This window comes from Brassica napus, chromosome C6 (genome assembly GCF_020379485.1).
Source record: "Brassica napus cultivar Da-Ae chromosome C6, Da-Ae, whole genome shotgun sequence".
In the NCBI taxonomy this organism is placed as follows: domain Eukaryota; kingdom Viridiplantae; phylum Streptophyta; class Magnoliopsida; order Brassicales; family Brassicaceae; genus Brassica; species Brassica napus.
The window spans coordinates 43,919,872-43,938,317 of NC_063449.1; the positions used below are offsets into that span (position 1 = coordinate 43,919,872).

The 18,446-nt window shown below is 38.7% G+C and overlaps 2 protein-coding genes across 2 annotated transcripts; both read left to right on the forward strand.

The window, feature by feature from the left end:
* Window positions 1–859: 859 nt before the first annotated feature.
* Window positions 860–1,456, forward strand: LOC106373762. Its single transcript, XM_013813896.2, has one exon. The coding sequence runs from the start codon at window positions 926–928 to the stop codon at window positions 1,322–1,324; it is 399 nt and encodes a 132-aa protein (XP_013669350.1). The 5' UTR covers window positions 860–925; the 3' UTR covers window positions 1,325–1,456.
* A 12,003-nt stretch (window positions 1,457–13,459) lies between these two features.
* Window positions 13,460–18,409, forward strand: LOC106376830 (kinesin-like protein KIN-14Q). The gene is made up of 16 exons (XM_013816959.3): window positions 13,460–13,617; window positions 13,701–14,287; window positions 14,371–14,542; window positions 14,658–14,725; window positions 14,815–15,025; window positions 15,109–15,185; window positions 15,264–15,363; window positions 15,468–15,566; window positions 15,651–15,827; window positions 15,916–16,201; window positions 16,389–16,550; window positions 16,636–16,851; window positions 16,931–16,968; window positions 17,057–17,220; window positions 17,298–17,423; window positions 17,503–18,409. The coding sequence occupies exons 1-16, from the start codon at window positions 13,581–13,583 to the stop codon at window positions 18,256–18,258; spliced, it is 3,276 nt and encodes a 1,091-aa protein (XP_013672413.2). The 5' UTR covers window positions 13,460–13,580; the 3' UTR covers window positions 18,259–18,409.
* Window positions 18,410–18,446: the final 37 nt, after the last annotated feature.

Sequence of the window (18,446 nt, forward strand, 5' to 3'; positions counted from 1 at the left end):
AATTGTGTATGCCTTACTATATAAGATAATTACTTTAAGACTTTGTCTATAAATAAATAATCTTTTGGAGACAAAGTGTGAACCTTTGAATACTAATAATAATCTAGTAGTGTGAATACATGTGTTTTGAACTTTGTTCACGAACTATTGTCTGAAAAATCAAGTATTGGCATGTGTCACGAGCAAATGACACACGGTCTCGCCACCGCGAAAGAGACGGAAAGATGGGCATTGACCTCGGAGCACATTTGAGCTATAAAGGCCCATGAAAATCGGCCCACCGACTTACCTAATTAGATGGACCTACCAGATTCTTCAATGCATCAAAGCCGTCCATCTTAAGAAAATACACTCTAACCACTCCAGATCTCATAACTAAACCAAACACAACAATGGAACAAAAAGTTTGGTCAGAATTAATAATGTCTGCATCTACTCACCAAGTTACCAACTTTTTTCATTCACATATACAAACAAAATCTATAGTTATTTTAGCTATTAATAAAATCGAACCATTTGATTGGTGACTAGTAAACAAATTTTGATTATAAAGTTTTTTTATTAGTGTCGTTACTATTGTATCACTGGTAAACACAAATAAATAATCCTTGACCAAAAAGACAAAAAATTAAGACGGAAAAATCGATAAAAAAAGTAAAATGTGGGGGCCATCCTACATTTTTCTCCAAAACATTTCTTTCTTTACTCCTTTTTTGAAAATTAAAAAAATCTTTTTTTTTCTTGCTTCTTTTTAAATGAAAATGTTTAAAAGAAAGGAAGAGAGAAGGGTCTTGGAAACTTCATGGAAAATCAAAACCAGCTTTGCATTAACTACACAAAGCACCTATAAGTACAACCACGAGCCGAGAAAACATAAGTAAAAAAGAAATATTAAAATACATACAGAGCTCACGAGATTCAAGCAATGGCAAACATTTTCCTTATCGCCAGTGGATCAAGATCAAGAACAAGAAGAGAAATTAAATCAAAGAACCCTGAAGGAAAGAGATCAAACTCCAATCCCAATTCAAACTCAGACAATAACTTCTCATGCAAGAAGCACACGAAACACAGACAGTCTCCTGGAGTATGTTCCCTATGTCTCACCGAGAGGCTCTCTAAGGTAGAGTATTACGACTACACTAAGAACGCAGCTCAAACGGCGTCATCAACAGCATCATCTTCCACATCGGTCTCGTCTTGTTACTCATCTTCTTCGGTCTCTTCTTATTCGTCTCCATTGCAATATCGGTACAAAGAGAAGAAGAAGGATGGGAAGAAACACAGCTTGTTTAGATTATTGCTTGGATCCATAGTAGATTAGATTTTTTAAATTTATTTTCAAAGTTTTTTATTCATACTACGAGTATATTCCTTTTGCGTATTCATTCTTGGTCAGAGAATCAGTAAAGTTGCATAAGATTATAACTAAAAAATTGGATTTTAATATTTTAAATCTTGATGTCTATGACCCAATAAAGGAAGTTCAAAATTACACATCTTTTTCTAATGCTAATTTATTATGAAGTTATAGTTGTTAAAAAATTTACATAAATGATTTTATAACCGATAATTATATATGTTTTATAAATCTGCATGCACCAAATCAAAAGTCTTATGAAAATCTATGCAATAAATCATTCTTTTAAAAACGAAATTTAGGCTTTTTAAAATAGAAATATTAATGAACTTATTGGACTAAAATTAACGAAATTCAGAGCTTGTAAATCAACCACATTGCGTTACTTCAAACTTGTAAATTAACGAAGTTCAGAGCTTCTACGAAAATTTACAAGTCTCTGGTTGTAAACTATGTCGGTGGTAATATATTGTACATTTTTTTAATTACAACATAAATTTCGTGTATAAAAACTACTTTTCAGTTTTGTCAATTTTAACTTCAAATACGGTGTTACATCCAAAACCATAATATAATATGATCAAATATTATGAAATTGTTTTCTTAAAAAGTATATTATCAAATTGTTTCCTGTCCAAAATTGTGCGCGAGCTGTGAACATCGTTAATTTGGAAAAAAAAATTACTGCATGTTGTCAGCATATTTAGTGAGATTTTTTTGGGAGTGAAATGTTAAAATTTATACCAATTTTTTTTTTAAAAAAATGTTGGTTACAACTTATTTAAACAAATGAAAAAAAAAACTAAAAACAACCAAAACGCCTCAAAGAAGCCGAATGCTAGAAAAGTCGAACTCAAGCATGGAATGAGAGCTATCCGGTGATGGAAAGGAGAGCAGACGGTCCTGGATTAGGCGGTCTAGAGCGCGTTGAACACCTGCAGTTGAAGTGGTGGTGTTGGTGAAGATTCGAACAACACCACCACTTAACTTATTAATGAATTCAATATTAACATATTTCAATACTGATATATTTTACACATAATTAAATTAATATTAACTAATTCAATATTGATATATTTCGCACAAAATTAAATTAATATACACCTCAAATTTATTCCATAACCCAAGATAGTTGTAGTTTGAAACCTAAGCACTAATGAAATTCTTAATATATATGAAAAGTCCAATATTCTTACCAGTCTTAAAATGTTTACCATGACTGGAAGTCTAAAACATACAAGAATATTCGTAGAGTGTACTTAGGTATGTGATTTTGACCTACGTGACGAGTCTTTTAGTTATTCGACCCACAGGTTCTTGGTTAATAACGCTTCAAATAACTTATTTTTACTCCTATATTTGTATCATCGTATGACATATTGCCCAAAAAAAATTGCCATCTTTGTCATAAACACGTAGGTATGTGTCAGAACAACAGTTGGAAAAAACCCAAATAATTACCTTTCACGTTTCATTCTGTGTAATGCACATTTATGGGATATGTTTAAGGAAATAAAATGCATAATAAATAAATAAGAGTTATGACATGATAGGCTGGCGCATGACTTTTACTCTAGTTGCCAGAAAGAATGTACGGTAAGAGGACAAAGACGTGTTGTACTTCCATATCATATGATTCACTTCATATCACATACAGCTGTTCTAATTATTAATTTAGCCGTACCACTAATGTCTGATGCATACAATCATAAATATTTACAGATAGATGTGTATGTGTTGCGCGTCTTGGAACTTCAAAGATACTATATGATCACCGATGAAGTCCGGTGAAAGTTCTTTGAACATTAGTATACATATATTTTTTTTTTTTTGTCAACATACTTTGTATTGATGTTGGCCCATAAAGGCATAGTACAAGTGAAGTTACAAAATGGACCATTACCCACACTTACATTCTCGAGATAAAATTAACCCAACAGAAAAAGTCCATTATATTGACTTTTCCTTAAGCTTCGAGAAAAACCTAAGCAGTACACGCGTCCAGCATGTAAAGAAATTCCAACACGCGTCATCCCAAGCTTCATCACCAAGCTTGGATTGTGTGCCTCCTCACGCGCCGCTGCAGCAGGTGGATAATTTTGTGACGCGCCTCCGGCAAATCCCCAAGCTATACTAACTTCGACGCCGGAATCCTTTAACTTCACTTGATTGATGCTTCCTTCTCTATGTCGCCTCTGTCTTCTCCAGTCTTGCATTCTTTACGTCGGATGTGCAATTCACCAAGAAACTTAAAACGATTCACCAACAGTTTTTGTTGAAACACTTGCAATCAGAAGCAAGCTTCAACTCATCTAAAACCGAAGTAAATCATCTAGACATCTTGCAAAGCTCAACTTTTCAACTTCTCGGAAAACTTTACTTATAACATCGAAGCAAAGATTGATTTCCTTAAAGATGAAGGTAGAGGATGACCAACGGGAAGAGGAAGACCAAACGAAAGCAGTAGGGGTATGATATCTTCAAAGAGAGGAAGCTTAGGAACCGATCCAAAGATGGGATTTTTATTATAAGAGTCAAAATGATTCAGAAAAAGAAAGTGATTGATAAACTGCTCTGATCAATTGACTCTAAGCACATCAAAATCGCCTAGCGAAAAGTAAAGTCCGCAACCGGAAGTGAAAATCGATCAAACAGATCGAATATATACAATCAAAAAACAAAAAAAGAGATGGTAACCGGCGGTAAGAACCACCGGCCACCGACGATCGTCCTCAGTTAGGAAGTTTCTAGAGAGAGGTTAGAGTAAAGAAAAGAGATGATTTTTGGAAGAATTTAGTATACATATATTTAATTCATCATTATCATTGATTAGCGTTTTAGTTATATTCGAGCGAAGAGTTATAAATCTAATCTATTAAAACTGAAGTACACATTAAAAATAACCCTAAATTTTTCTAAATATTTACAACTGAATGCCACTGGTCTTAAATTTTTAATTGTAATTAATCCAATAATAACCATATATTTGAAAAAAAATATAAACAGAATCAATACAAACAAATTTGTTAAGAAACAATAACTCCTGATTTTACTCTTCTTTACATATAAGATATATTAATAACATTATTTTTGGAAACAGTTCGGATTTTTTTTAGTTAAAGGAAAAAATAAATTTTTTTAGTTAAAGGAAAAAATAAACATATATATTAATATATATGTTCAATGGATATATATTAATAACATTACCTACGACCCATCTATGAGAAGAAACATTTATATATATATATATATGTATATATATATATATATAGATTTATGAATAAGCAAATGGAATTTTATACAAATAATTCAAAATCAAAAGCATGACCTTTTTCATCATCAGCCCCTAATTCCACAAACATCTTTTAACAAAAACCATAAATGAACTATTCTATAACCAAAATAAAAAACCCTCAAATGAACTATTATAGTTCATATCTAATATATAATATTAAATTCATTATCTTTAAAAACATTATAGTAGTTTTATACACATAAGTAGATTTTATATAATACATATTTCTATTTTACAAACATATATAATTAACATAAAATTTATACACGTAATTAGATTACAAATATTTTGAAACACACAATTCTACAATGTACTGATATTTATATCTTATTCTAATTAAATTTTAACAAGAAAAAAATTAACAAACAAATCTCACGCTTTAGAAGAACATTTTCAGAATCAACAAACGTGCACGCCTAAACAAATTAGTGAACAAAAAAATTAAACCGGTCACCAGACATACATATGCCTAAAAAAATTATTGAACAAACGACAGATTATTAAACTATCAACAATAAAAATTATTCCGCGCTTTAAAAGCGCGGATAAAAATCTAGTTAACATTAACAATCAAGTACGTACAAATTCAAAGAAAACAAATTTGAGCCAACCCAATACGTTTTCTAGAATATGCGTATATATTAAGTTAAATGAATATTCTCGAAATCCCAACCTACGAGTCTATTACTTAGACCATCCTTGTCTTTTTACTTAGACCATCCTTGTCTTGTTTTGTTTCGTCGTAAGATACATTTTACTAGTATTTACTATTTAGTGCCGGTCCTGGAACCCTAGTTTTGAAAAGTAATAAGGTTAATTCTTTGAAGTGCAATATTTTATTCTTCAAATTTTAATTTTCTTCTTATTTATTATTCTTGTTCAATATTCTTCATATTTTAAAAATAAATAAATTAAACATATGCTAGGATCTGGTTTATACCTTTTTAAAATATTCTTCATATTTTAAAAATAAATTAATTAAACATCAGCCTTGATTTATACCTTTTTGTTACCTTTTTACAACTTTCAATATTCATTCTCATTATTTCTGATGTTTCCTTCTATTCCGATTTCTAAGATCTGGTTGTAAAAGTCCAATTAAAATCATCCTGAAAAAAATCCAGAATGCCATATTCAAAGGAAAAATCTATTTTGTAAAATGTTTTTAGAGTTGTACATTTCTATAAAGCTGTTGAGTTTCTGTGCCAATTGGCTTGAAGCCTCGTTATCAAAACGAAATGAACTAATTGGGCCAGATTCTAAATACCCAATCCAAGTACGAAAACTGATTGCCTCACGCAGGTGTCTCACATCGATAATTCTTTTTTTTTTTGGTCTAAATTCTAAGATAATCTAAGATAACATCGATAATTCACAAACTAATCTTTACCGAGGTGTATTGAATTGAGGGTTTTAGGAGATTTTGGGATTTTATTGGAATCTCCTGTTATTCATCAATGATTTTAATTTTTTTTTTTAAATCAAGTGTTACTCAACATGTGATTTGTGTAAAATCACTAAAACTCACTTACAATCTGCAATCTGCTTTACAATCTGCAATCTGCTGTTATTTAAATAACACATTCTAAAAGTTATATCAAATCCACTGTTATTCAATTGAAAACAATATTTAGTAATAAAATTTTTGATACAAATTTTAATAGACTTCATATCCATTTTTAGTTAAGAACATCTCTTGTAAAATAACATTTCCATAAGTGTTATTTGAAGATATTTGAAAATAAATAAATAAATTTATTATGTATACATATATGAACAACATACACGCATAGAGAGTCGAGACTTTGGTTGTATTAGTGTGCTCTCCTTTTGCAATTCCTCCTCACCGAGCCACCACTCTCTTCTCCACATCACCCCCACCTCCTCCTCTCTCCTTCTTACGAGCCACCACTCTCTATCCCTGTCGTTCAACGCGCCACCGACGAGCTCGTCAGCCTGGTTCCATCCTATCACAGACTCATTGTATCCTCATCGTTGGTTGTGGCTTCTCTTCACTCACTGTGTATGATGCTAAAAAGAAGCTCTGTTTCTTCTCTTTTGACATCCACAGTGGCCTCAACCTTCCAGGGTTTGTTCCTCTTTTAATGATAGTATAAAATAATCAAACAAAAGATATATGATTTGAGATTATAACTATCATTTAACAGTTCTTTTTAAACAAGGAGAATTAGAGGTAGTGACTGAGGTAGCTTCAGTAGTTGAGGTTATACAAAACCAAACAATAGAAGAAAGAGGAGTCTGTTGCATATCAAGTGATAGACTAAGCAAACCATTAACATATAATAATACAAACAAAAGACAGCCCAGAAAGGTAGTAATCACAAACAGTAGCGATTGCAGGAAACTGGCTTTGAACACTGAAGCTCCGGATGAGTAAGGTTAGGAACAAGTAACAACCACGTCAAATCCTTTAGTCCATTGCAGCCATTTATAATCACACTGGTGAGGTTTCTCAGTCTTTCCTAGTCAGAATTATGTCCCATGACGTCCTCCCAATCTCCATCTCCCATATATCACAGCTCCTTATGATGAGTATGAGAGTTGTAAGATGATGACACTCGTGTCTGCTGGATATCTCTTGAATCTCATTATTCATCAGTGACATTTTTCTCACAATACTCCAGTCTTTGACTCGTGGTACTTCATGTAGCCCCAAACTGGCTTGCACAACAAATCTCTCCTCTTGCTTCTCAATATCACATGCTAACCATAAAGCCATTTCACGTACCAGATCATGCATTTTCACAAACTTGTTGTCATAGTCATCATCCTCCGTCAATAAACAAGCACGGACAAGGTTATTGATAACTTGGTAACCTTGGTCATATCCACCAATGAATCCCTCGTTTTCCTAACATTCTATCAAGTTGTCTTTACAGTGTAAAAAATGGTGGAAACATAGCGCAATATTGGAGGCAGAACGTAAGCTATCCCAATATCGGAAGAACTTCATGTTTTGTGGCATGAAGTCGAAACGTCTAATGCATCATAAAGGAAAGTGAAGAAGATAGAGTTTTGTTGAATAACTTTATTATTTTCTTGATTTGGTTTGATACAAAGTTGATCTATTTATGCAGGAAATGTAAAACCCTAGAGCACGCACAGGTGTCATCATCAGGTGTCTATGAGATCATCTAAGGCTGAGAATGGATTTGACAGCTCGATCATATGCGCTCCTTCAGTCGTACAAGTAGCAGCTGGCTTGTGTACGCTGCTTTTGGTGATCGTCGACCGTTGAGAGTTTTGTTGACTGGATGATGACAAAACCTTGACAGGCTGCTTGCTGGGTCTATGCGGAACTTGGGCTTTATCATCAGACGGAATCAGAATGGCCTTGCCTTTCTGTTCTGCAGTGAAGCGTTTTGGCAAAAACCGTGTCGTTTTGCTCACTTGCCGGTAGAGTTCCTATAGCCCCCTCAAACTTTGCGACAGAGGTTCGACGACGCCAAGTTTGGATCGAAAACTTTGGAACGCCGCCGCCGGAAGAGACTTAGTGAAGATATCAGCAAGCTGGAAGCGAGCTGGGATGTGACGAACAACAAGTGCTTTGAGAGCTACTCGCTCTCTCACATAGTGATAGTCAATCTCAAAGTGCTTCGAGCGCTTGTGGAAAGCTGGATTAGCAGTGAGGTGCACAGAAGATAGATTATCACCATATAGTTCCGGAGTGGTCTTCATGGGAATCCCAAGTTCTCGCATAACAGAGCCAATCCAATGGAGTTCTGTTGCGGTTTCAGACAGTGACCTGTATTATGCTTCAGTCGAGCTGCGGGAGACTGAATTTTGCTTCAGAGATGACCACGAGATCAGATTGGAGCCAAGGAAGGTGCAGAATCCTCCAGTGGAGCGACGAGTGAAGGAACAGCCTCCCCAATCACTATCACTGTAAGCTCTCACCGCGAAATCTGTTTCACTTGTGAAGTTAATGCCAAGTTTTGTCGTTCCCCGTTTCAGCAGATTAAAATCCGAGACAGACGGGGCGTGCATTTTCTGACATATGTAGTTGACAGAATACTGAATGTCGGGTCTTGTTAATGTCAGGTACTGAAGCTTTCCCGCGAGACTCCGGAAGTATGTTGGATCCGAGAACAGCTCTTTTTGTTGCGGGATTTGATTGAGCTGAGTAGGTAGTGGAGTGGCCACAGGGTTGCAGTCTGACATTGCCGCCACAGTGAGTATGTCCTCAGCATACTGCTGCTGGTTGAGGAAGAGACCATTAGCATGGAAGGTCGCTTGAATGCCAAGAAAGTAGTGCATTTGCCCCTAGTCCTTCATCTTGAATTGCTTGCTGAGTTCATCCAAGAATGTCTTCATGACTGATGAGGTGTTTCCGGTGATCAGCATATCGTCAACGTAGAGAAGAAGCATGATGACATTCTTCCCATGAGAGTAGATGAAGAGAGAGGGGTCTTTGTAACTGTAAACGAACCCAAACTCGATGAGATAGTTGCTGAATTTATCGAACCAGGCGCGGGGAGACTGCTTCAAGCCGTAGAGAGCCTTGTGAAGAAGACACACGTGATTGGGTTTGGTCTTATCTACAAAGCCGGCTGGCTGCTTCATGTAAACTGTTTCATTCAAGTCGCCGTGGAGAAAGGCGTTTTTAACGTCCATTTGTCGAATGTGCCACTTCATGACCGTAGCTGTATGCAGGATCATACGAACCGTGGCAGATCGCACCACAGGGCTGTATGTCTCAAGGTAATCAACTCCTTCGGATTGATTGAACCCTTTAGCCACTAGTCTTGAGCGTAGGGACTTGACCGTGCCGTCAGCATTTAGTTTGACCCGATAAACCCATCGATTCCCTAACACGTTTGTTCCCTCTTTATAGGGAACGAGAGACCATGTTTTTGTTTCTTCGCAGTTGCCAATTTCTTCATTCATGGAGGCATTCCATCCAGGATGGCTTAATGCTTCAGCCAGCGTTCGAGGTTCAGTGTATGACGCCTTCTGTGTAAGTAATGCATAACGCGGGTTTGGTTTGACTATTCCATCCTTAGCTCTTGTGATCATTGGGTGAGATGTTGATGGTGTAGGAACTCCAGCTGATGTTGTCCTGCCTTGCGTAGGTACATAGCTGTTGCCTATAGAAGCAGGATCTAAGCCTGACGTACACTCAGAACTATGTCCCACACAAGGAGTAGAACCAGTAGAGGAGGCTACAGACGACGGAGAGGCTGGAGTTGCGGTTGTGGAGGACAAAGGTGGAAAGTCTGAAGCTGTGAACAGAGACGCTTGCATGAATTCTTGCGGAGGAGCAGGAGAGAAGGGTGGAGCAGCGGGCTTCGAAACAACAGGTGACACAGGCAACACACTCTTCTGCCAAGCCGTAGCTAAGGGAGTCTTGGGAGAAGGGTGCAGCTCTGAGTATTCTTTGCTAAAGGGAAAATGTTTCTCGTCGAAGATAACATGGCGCGAGATATACACTCTTCCAGTAGCAGGAAGTAAGCATCTGTATCCTTTATACTTTTCATTATAGCCTAGAAAGACACATTGTAGAGATCTTGGATCAAACTTGTGATGGCCATAGTCTCGGAGCATTGGATAACAAGCACATCCAAAAACTCTAAGTGATTTGTAATCCGGCTTTCTCTGATGTAGTAGCTCGTAGGGACTGTGAGAGCCTTCAAGAGCCGTGTGAGGTAGAAGGTTGCTGAGGAAATTAGCAGTGAAGAAGGCTTCTACCCAATACTTCTGAGGTAATTTGCTGTGAAACATCAGCGAGAGACCAAGTTCCGTTATTTGTCTGTGTTTACGGTCTACTAAGCCGTTTTGTTGTGGCGTGTAGGGACAAGAGATATGCTGTTGGATTCCAGAGGTTTGAAGAAGAGTGAGGAAGGGGTTACTGATGAATTCACCTCCTCCATCGCATTAAAAGGTTCCAATGGTGGTTTGAAATTGGTTTTGAACCAGAGTTTAGAACTTAACAAAGGTATGATAGAAATCTGATTTATTCTTCATAGGGAAAAACCAACAGAATCTTGTGAAATGGTCTACAAAGATGACATAATATCTAAATCCTTGCACAGACAACACCGGTGATGGTCCCCAGAGGTCACTGTGGATACGCTTTAGCGGTCTTGTTGCTACAAAGGAGGACGCTTCAAAAGGTAAACGAGAACTCTTCCCAAGTTGAAATGCCTCACAGAGACTCTTGGTGCTTTTATTGATGAAGATAGACTTGTTTGCAGATAGTTGCTGCAGAACATGAGGATTGGGGTGTCCTAACCGCTGATGCCAGCTCTCATCTGAGGTGGAGACTTGTCGCGAGGAGAAGAACACATGTTGAGGAGATTCTGGCAGCTTATAGAGGCCCTTATTACGGCTTCCTCGAAGAAGAAGCTGTTTGGTTCCCTTATCAAACACACGGACATCATCACAATCAAAGACAAAAGCACAAGGGTAATCCACAGTAGCCTTTGATACTGACATAAGTGATTTCGCAATATCAGGACACACTAGAACATCAGTGAGAGGAAGAGTACCTGACGTGGTAGCAATAGATGCAGAGCCGGTGTGAGTGATAGGCAGGAACTCGCTGTTGCCAACCATGACAGAGTTAGAGCCTGTGTAGGCCTGAGAATACTGCAGGTGGTGAGGGGAGTTCGTGACGTGAGACGTAGCTCCGGAGTCAGGGAACCACTCGTGACCAGTAGAGTTTGTGACATCAGTAATGCGAAGAGCTGCTAGCGCATTGTGAACATCCTCTGTCTGATAGGTGTTATCAAAACGGTGCCAGCACTTCAGAGCATGATGTCCAACGCGACCACAGATCTGACAAACCGGTCTTGCTTCAGATTCGGAGGAGACAGAGGAGTTGGAGGAGGGAGATAAATGTTGATGAAAGCCTCGGCCTCTCGTGGAGTAGTTTCCTCTGCCTCGACCTCTTCCACGGTGAGAGGTTCCTCGTCCCCTGTTAGAGTATAACACCAAATGAGGAGTAACGGAGCTCTGGCTTGCGTAACTCTGAAGGTGGTCATCATAGCTTGTGAGACGTGGGACAACTTCTTCAAAGGTCGGAGTTGGGAAGGAATCCATAGAGCTCTCAATGGTGGTTTTGATAGGCTCAAAGTCTCTGTTTAACCCATGAAGCGCTGCAAACACTTTCATGCGTTCTGGAACGGGACTACCAATGGAGGAGAGCTGAGAACAGATGTTCTTTATTTCCTTCAGGTACTCATCCATTGGCTTCTCAGCTTTCGACATAGTTTGAAGCTTTCTCTGGAGCTCAAACAGGCGAGAGCTTGTGGAGCGGTTGTAGTGGCTAGCGAGAGAATTCCAGACTTCCAGAGACGTTGAGCAGTCTATGACTACACTGAGGATGTCTTCAGAGAAGGAGCCAAAGAGCCAAGATTTCACCATTTGGTCTGTTTGAAACCATCGGTGGTAATCAGGGTGCGGAGCTTCATCGTTGATGCCGTTGATGTTTGGAACAGGGATGGTAGTGGGTGGTTGAGGAGTTTGACCAGTAACGAAGCCGAGCAGTCCTTGGCCGTTGAGAAACACCTCAAACTGCGACTTCCAAAGGATGTAGTTACGATCAGTAAGAGTGACCGTAACACAGTTGGTGATGTTGAAAGAGGGTGGTTTAAACACCTCCATAGCCATCGCATCCAAGGAGCTATCCCTGATGCTCTGATACCATAAAGGAAAGTGAAGAAGATAGAGTTTTGTTGAATAACTTTCTTATTTTCTTGATTTGGTTTGATACAAAGTTGATCTATTTATGCAGGAAATGTAAAACCCTAGAGCACGCACAGGTGTCATCATCAGGTGTCTATGAGATCATCTAAGGCTGAGAATGGATTTGACAGCTCGATCATATGCGCTCCTTCAGTCGTACAAGTAGCAGCTGGCTTGTGTACACTGCTTTTGGTGATCGTCGACCGTTGAGAGCTTTGTTGACTGGATGATGACAAACCCTTGACAGGCTGCTTGCTGGGTCTATGCGGAACTTGGGCTTTATCATCAGAGGGAATCAGAATGGCCTTGCCCTTCTGTTCTGCAGTGAAGCGTTTTGGCAAAAACCGTGTCGTTTTGCTCACTTGCCGGTAGAGTTCCTATACATCATGCTATTCCTGCATCGTCGTTTTGTAAGACATGGTCGCTCCAAGAACATTCAACGCAAGTGGTGAACCATGCCACTTTTAAGCTCTTCCATGTCTTTTTGTATAGCCTCAAGATTCTCTTCTAGGCTATGAACGTAATTCTCTAGGAAGCATAAAAAATGGGAAACATTTTTAACACTTGATCAGATGATAACGAAACAGAGGAACGACCTGCCATCATTGAAAAACACAACATAAAGCAACTATTTCAGAAACACTGGCTGAACTGTACTTATGAACTTTATAAAGCTTCGTATTTGATAAGAACTTTGCTCAGAAGAAAATATTATCAGTTAAATATTTTCATTTAAAATCACCTTAACAATTCTAAGATTTTCAGAAAATATCTTACCAAATCACCTATAAATTTTATTTTTATTTTTGAACTTTTACTAAAACACTCAAATCACTTCAAAACTCACATAAATACCACCAAAATTAAAAACTCCAAAATCTCCTAAAATCATTAATTCAATACACCCGATAATTAAAATAATATATCAATTTTGGTTTCAGTTATGTCCTGTCCACTTGAATCCGTTATAAAAAGCCCAAGTAATTATAGCTTGCCCGTAAAAAAAAAAGGAGGTCAATCATTGCCCGTCTGCCCGGGAAAACAATTTCAAATTTGAAAGGAGAGTAAAAAAGAATCAAACGGTCGTCTAATAACGTTAAAATAACCGTAACGGGATCCGATTCTTACCTTAAGTTAACCACACAATATTCTCTCCTCCTTCTCCTCCTCTTTGCTCTTCTTTAAAAGGTACAGTGATCGAGCTCAAGGACTCTGACAATGGCAGATCTGGATTCATATTGCGAATTGAGCAACGGTAAGGTCACTCGAAACTCGTCCCTTACGCATTTCCAAAATGCAGAAGAGTTTTAACACTAGAATCTGGATTTTGATTTGTAGATGTTGTTGATATGGAACAATCTAGCGATCCCGTAGCGTTAGGGTTTCGTCTAGCATCTCCCGATCTAGTAAGCTGTAGCGCTTCCCCTGATATACCTCGAGGCAGCAGGTACGTAGACTCGCCGGAGATCGCTAAGAAGCTCAGATTCTCCACCGAGCTTTCTCTGGAGAACGGAATCGATGGCGGACGTAAAACTCGATCCGTGAAATTCTCGGCGATTAATCAGACGTTTGAGTTTGAGCTGTCTCCTGAGTCTTCATTCGAGCTGCCTTCTCCGCCTGGGAACACGACGACGCCTGTGATGAGTATCAACTCGGGGTCTACGAGCGAGGACGTGAGTGTGGGGGATGTGACTTTCTTGAAGGATGAGCTTTTTAGTGGAGGTGGGACTGTGATGACTGATGATGTTGTTGGCAACGAGGAGGAGGCTTTGTTGTATCAGACGGCTAGAGTTGGTGATTTTGCTTACACGTTTAAGGCGTTGGATCCTGGGGATTACTTTATTGATCTGCATTTCGCGGAAATCGAGTTCACTGAAGGTCCAGCGGGAGTTAGAGTTTTCGATATATTTATTCAAGGAGCAAAGGCAAGGCCGTTACTGCATTTGAGATTTTCTTTGTGTTTTTGTTGTTCATCAGATATCTATTATTTATGATTTGATTGTTGCAGGTTATATCCGGACTTGATTTGTTTTCGCAAGTGGGAGCAAATACACCTTTTGTGATGTCTGATCTAAGGATGCTTGTTGGTGTGGAAGGAGAGTTATCTATACGGTTAGAAGGAGTGACAGGAGCCGCAATTCTATGTGGCATTTCTGTTAGGAAGGAGGCAACGGATACTTGTATGTTGCTTTCTAACCTTTTTGTGTCTTTGACTAGATTTTGAATCTTCCATATGGTGACTGGGAACCATAGAACTACTTACTTGGTTATTCAAGCTTCAAGTTTCTCTTTCAGATGGTGGAGACACTGGAGTGCTAGCGGTGAAAGGAAAAACTGACACTGTTCTGTCTCTGCCTCCTCAAGTGAGATTCCACAAGCTTGAAGTTTTTTCAGTTTAGTTTGAGTGTACATAAGTTCTGCAGATTGTTAAAATGTCGTACTATTTTTTTAGGAAAATGTGGACTGCGGTACGGAAGAAGAGACCCATGAGGTGAGTAGTGACTGTGAGCAGCAGAAGAAAGAGGTGGCGGACATGAAGAGAATGGTTGATGAGCTTAAACAAGAGAATCAACGAAAGAGTAGAGAATGTGAAGAAGCATTGAATTCTCTCCGTGAGCTTCAAAACGAGCTAATGCGCAAGTCGATGCATGTTGGTTCTCTGGGTATGTACACCCTTCTCCTCTTTCTTACATCTTTCATTGCAACCCTGAAAGCTGACATTTCAGTACTTTTTTTTTATATCTAGCATTTGCTGTGGAGGGACAAGTTAAAGAAAAGAGCAGATGGTTCTCTTCATTAAGAGATTTGACAAGAAAATTGAAGGTACACGAAGCAAACTTTAAGATACTATCAGCAATTGCAAAAATATTATGCCTCATTTTAACGATTCTGGGTCCATAGATTATGAAAATGGAGCAAATTAAGCTGTTGGAGGAGGCATCTACATACAAATCGCTAGTCCAAGATATCAACGTGTTCAGTTCTCACATCCACTCCAGAGGTGAGTCTTGATCTTTCTGTCATTTGGACACATCACAAGCACTATAAAGAATTTATAAATTTGTGCGTATGCAAATCTGTTTCGTTGACATTTGTTTTCGACAGTAAAGCATGACGCAGAATTGCATGAAAATCTCAAAGCTAAATTTGTAGAGGGAGAAAAAGAGAGGAAAGAACTATACAACAAGATACTAGAGCTAAAAGGTTTGTGTTTATATCCAATAGTAACTTTTAGAGGGACCTCTTACAATGGCAACCTAACAACACAATGATCATTCTTTCCATCAGGAAACATCAGAGTCTTTTGCAGGTGTCGCCCCCTAAACTTTGAAGAAATTGAAGCAGGAGTGTCAATGGGAATCGATGTTGAGTCAACCAAAAATGGGGAGGTCATAGTCATGTCAAATGGGTTTCCCAAGAAAAGCTTCAAGTTCGATTCTGTCTTTGGTCCTAACGCTTCCCAAGGTGATTTTTGGCATCCAATATCACCCTTTGCTACTTTCCTTGCAGGAAACATCATCTCATAACATGTTGTTTCTTGTTCTTTTTATAGCTGATGTTTTTGAGGATACTGCTCCTTTTGCTACGTCGGTCATTGATGGATACAACGTTTGTATCTTTGCCTATGGCCAGACTGGTACTGGGAAAACCTTTACCATGGAGGGAACTCCAGATAACCGTGGTGTAAATTATAGAACACTGAAAAATCTGTTCGAAATAATGAAAGAGCGAGAAAACCGCTACAGTTATGAGATCTCGGTCAGTGTCTTGGAAGTTTACAACGAACAAATAAGAGATTTGTTGGTCCCTGCTTCACAAAATGCATCTGCAGCGAAAAGGTACATAAGATTTCTAGATAGTTACGCACGCAAGCTCCCTGGTTTTGTAGACTCGTTGATTATAACTTGGTGTTTCAGTGAGGATTATAAGTAACTTTTTGCTGTTTTTTCAAACTGGAATTTGGCTAAATGGTTTCTTCTTAGTTCGACATCCCTTAACTAAAATTCATATCATGGTTCTTTGCAGATTTGAGATAAGGCAAGTGAGTGAAGGAAATCACCACGTACCAGGATTGGTTGAAGCACGCGTGTCAACCATGGAGGAGGTTTGGGATGTGCTGAAAACAGGAAGTAATGCAAGAGCTGTTGGGAAAACGACGGCCAATGAGCACAGCAGCCGATCTCACTGGTATGCACACCTGTTTTGTAGTTCAATTTTTCTCTTCCTTTTCTGGTGATCAGCTATCTAAATGTAGCTTTTCTTCTTTGCACAGCATTCACTGCGTGATGGTAAAAGGGGAGAATCTGTTGAATGGAGAATGCACAAAGAGCAAACTGTGGTTAGTTGATTTAGCAGGAAGCGAACGGGTTGCAAAGACAGAAGTGCAAGGAGAACGGCTCAAGGAGACCCAAAACATCAACAAATCTTTATCTGCTCTTGGTGACGTTATATATGCTCTTGCCAATAAAAGCTCCCACATTCCTTTCAGGTCAATATGATACATTTATTTTCTACTACAATCACCATTTTTCATCCAACTTGACACTTGGTTTGCATTATTTTTGCAGAAATTCAAAGCTCACCCACTTACTTCAGGATTCTCTAGGTACTCAACTTTGTTCTTTGCTTCACCTATGTTACACTTGACTTTTCTGTTATGGAGCTTATGATGAACATTGACTGGTATTTGACAGGAGGAGATTCGAAGACCCTCATGTTTGTACAGATCAGTCCTAACGAGAAGGACAACAGTGAAACGCTATGCTCATTGAATTTTGCTAGCAGAGTTAGAGGGATAGAGTTGGGACCTGCAAAGAAACAGCTAGACAATACTGAACTCCTGAAATACAAGCAAATGGTAAGCTTGACATCTCCATATATGTGTGATCGAATCATTCAAGTGTGGATCTGCGTTGTGATAATTCTTTTTATTAGGTTGAAAAATGGAAACAAGATATGAAAGGAAAAGACGAACAGATGAGGAAAATGGAGGAAACAATGCTCGGTTTAGAAGCAAAAGTCAAGGAGCGAGACACTAAGAACAAAACCCTTCAAGAAAAGGTAAACAATAACTCACCATAACCACAAGAAGAACATTTTCATATTTGCTGAAACCATCACATATCACTTCCTCTGCTAGGTAAAAGAACTTGAATCTCAGTTGCTGGTGGAGAGGAAGCTAGCTCGTCAACATGTAGACACCAAGATTGCTGAGCAGCATACAAAACAGCAGAGCGAAGATGAAAACAACACCTCAAAGAGGCCACCACTTGCAAACATGCTGTTGGGAAGCAACAAGACCTCAAATGAAACAGCATCTTCGAAAGAAACAGAGAGCACCTCCAGCTACGACCTACCTCCTTTACCTAACGGTGGCCTCAAGTGTAATGACCTCACTGAAAAGGAGAACAATCCAGACATGGCTGAGCGGTTGCCGATACCTAAGAGAACAGGAAGATTCTCCGTTGTTTCAAAACGTATTCTACCAGCTCCAGCTCCAAGGAGTACTCTTGCCCCAACGCCATACCTCCCAGTCACATCAACTTCGCCATTAAGGCCATCACGCCAAGCTATTATAACGAACTCGCCTGATGAAAAAAGCGGCACTAACCAAGTCCCCTGCATCAGCCCCAAGTTGCATAAAAGTAACGGGAAGACGCTGAGTAGCATACTGAGACGAAGCATGCAGAAGAGAATGCAAACAAAATCTACCCTGAGACAACAACAGCAACCGTTGAGAAGAGGTGGCATTAATGTCGGAATGGAGAAAGTTCGACTGTCTATAGGAAGCAGAGGGAAGTTAGCTCATAGAGTGCAGCTAACCAATGCTCGTAAGGCAGGTTTAAAAGAGACACCACTGAAACAGACGCAGAAGGAGAAAGAGAGATGGATCTGAAACTAATTAAACTGTTTTTTTTTTTTCTAATGACCTGATGACGTAAACTTGTTTCATTAAATTAGATGATTGGAGAATGATTGATTTATTATCATCCTCCTGTGTGGTTTGTGGATTTTGTTCGATCCTACTGTATAGTGAGTTAAGCGTTCTTTGTTTTTCATTCAAAGATATGAAATGATTTGGTT

What these genes read in the sequence shown, in the direction of transcription:
- LOC106376830 (XM_013816959.3), top strand. Translation starts at nt 13,581, where the DNA reads ATGGCAGATCTGGATTCATATTGCGAATTGAGCAACG. An exon ending in TTCTGTCTCTGCCTCCTCAA is followed by an intron (nt 14,726 to 14,814) that starts GTGAGATTCCAC and finishes CTATTTTTTTAG; the next exon opens with GAAAATGTGGACTGCGGTAC. An exon ending in TTCTCACATCCACTCCAGAG is followed by an intron (nt 15,364 to 15,467) that starts GTGAGTCTTGAT and finishes TGTTTTCGACAG; the next exon opens with TAAAGCATGACGCAGAATTG.
- LOC106373762 (XM_013813896.2), top strand. Translation starts at nt 926, where the DNA reads ATGGCAAACATTTTCCTTATCGCCAGTGGATCAAGATCAAGAACAAGA.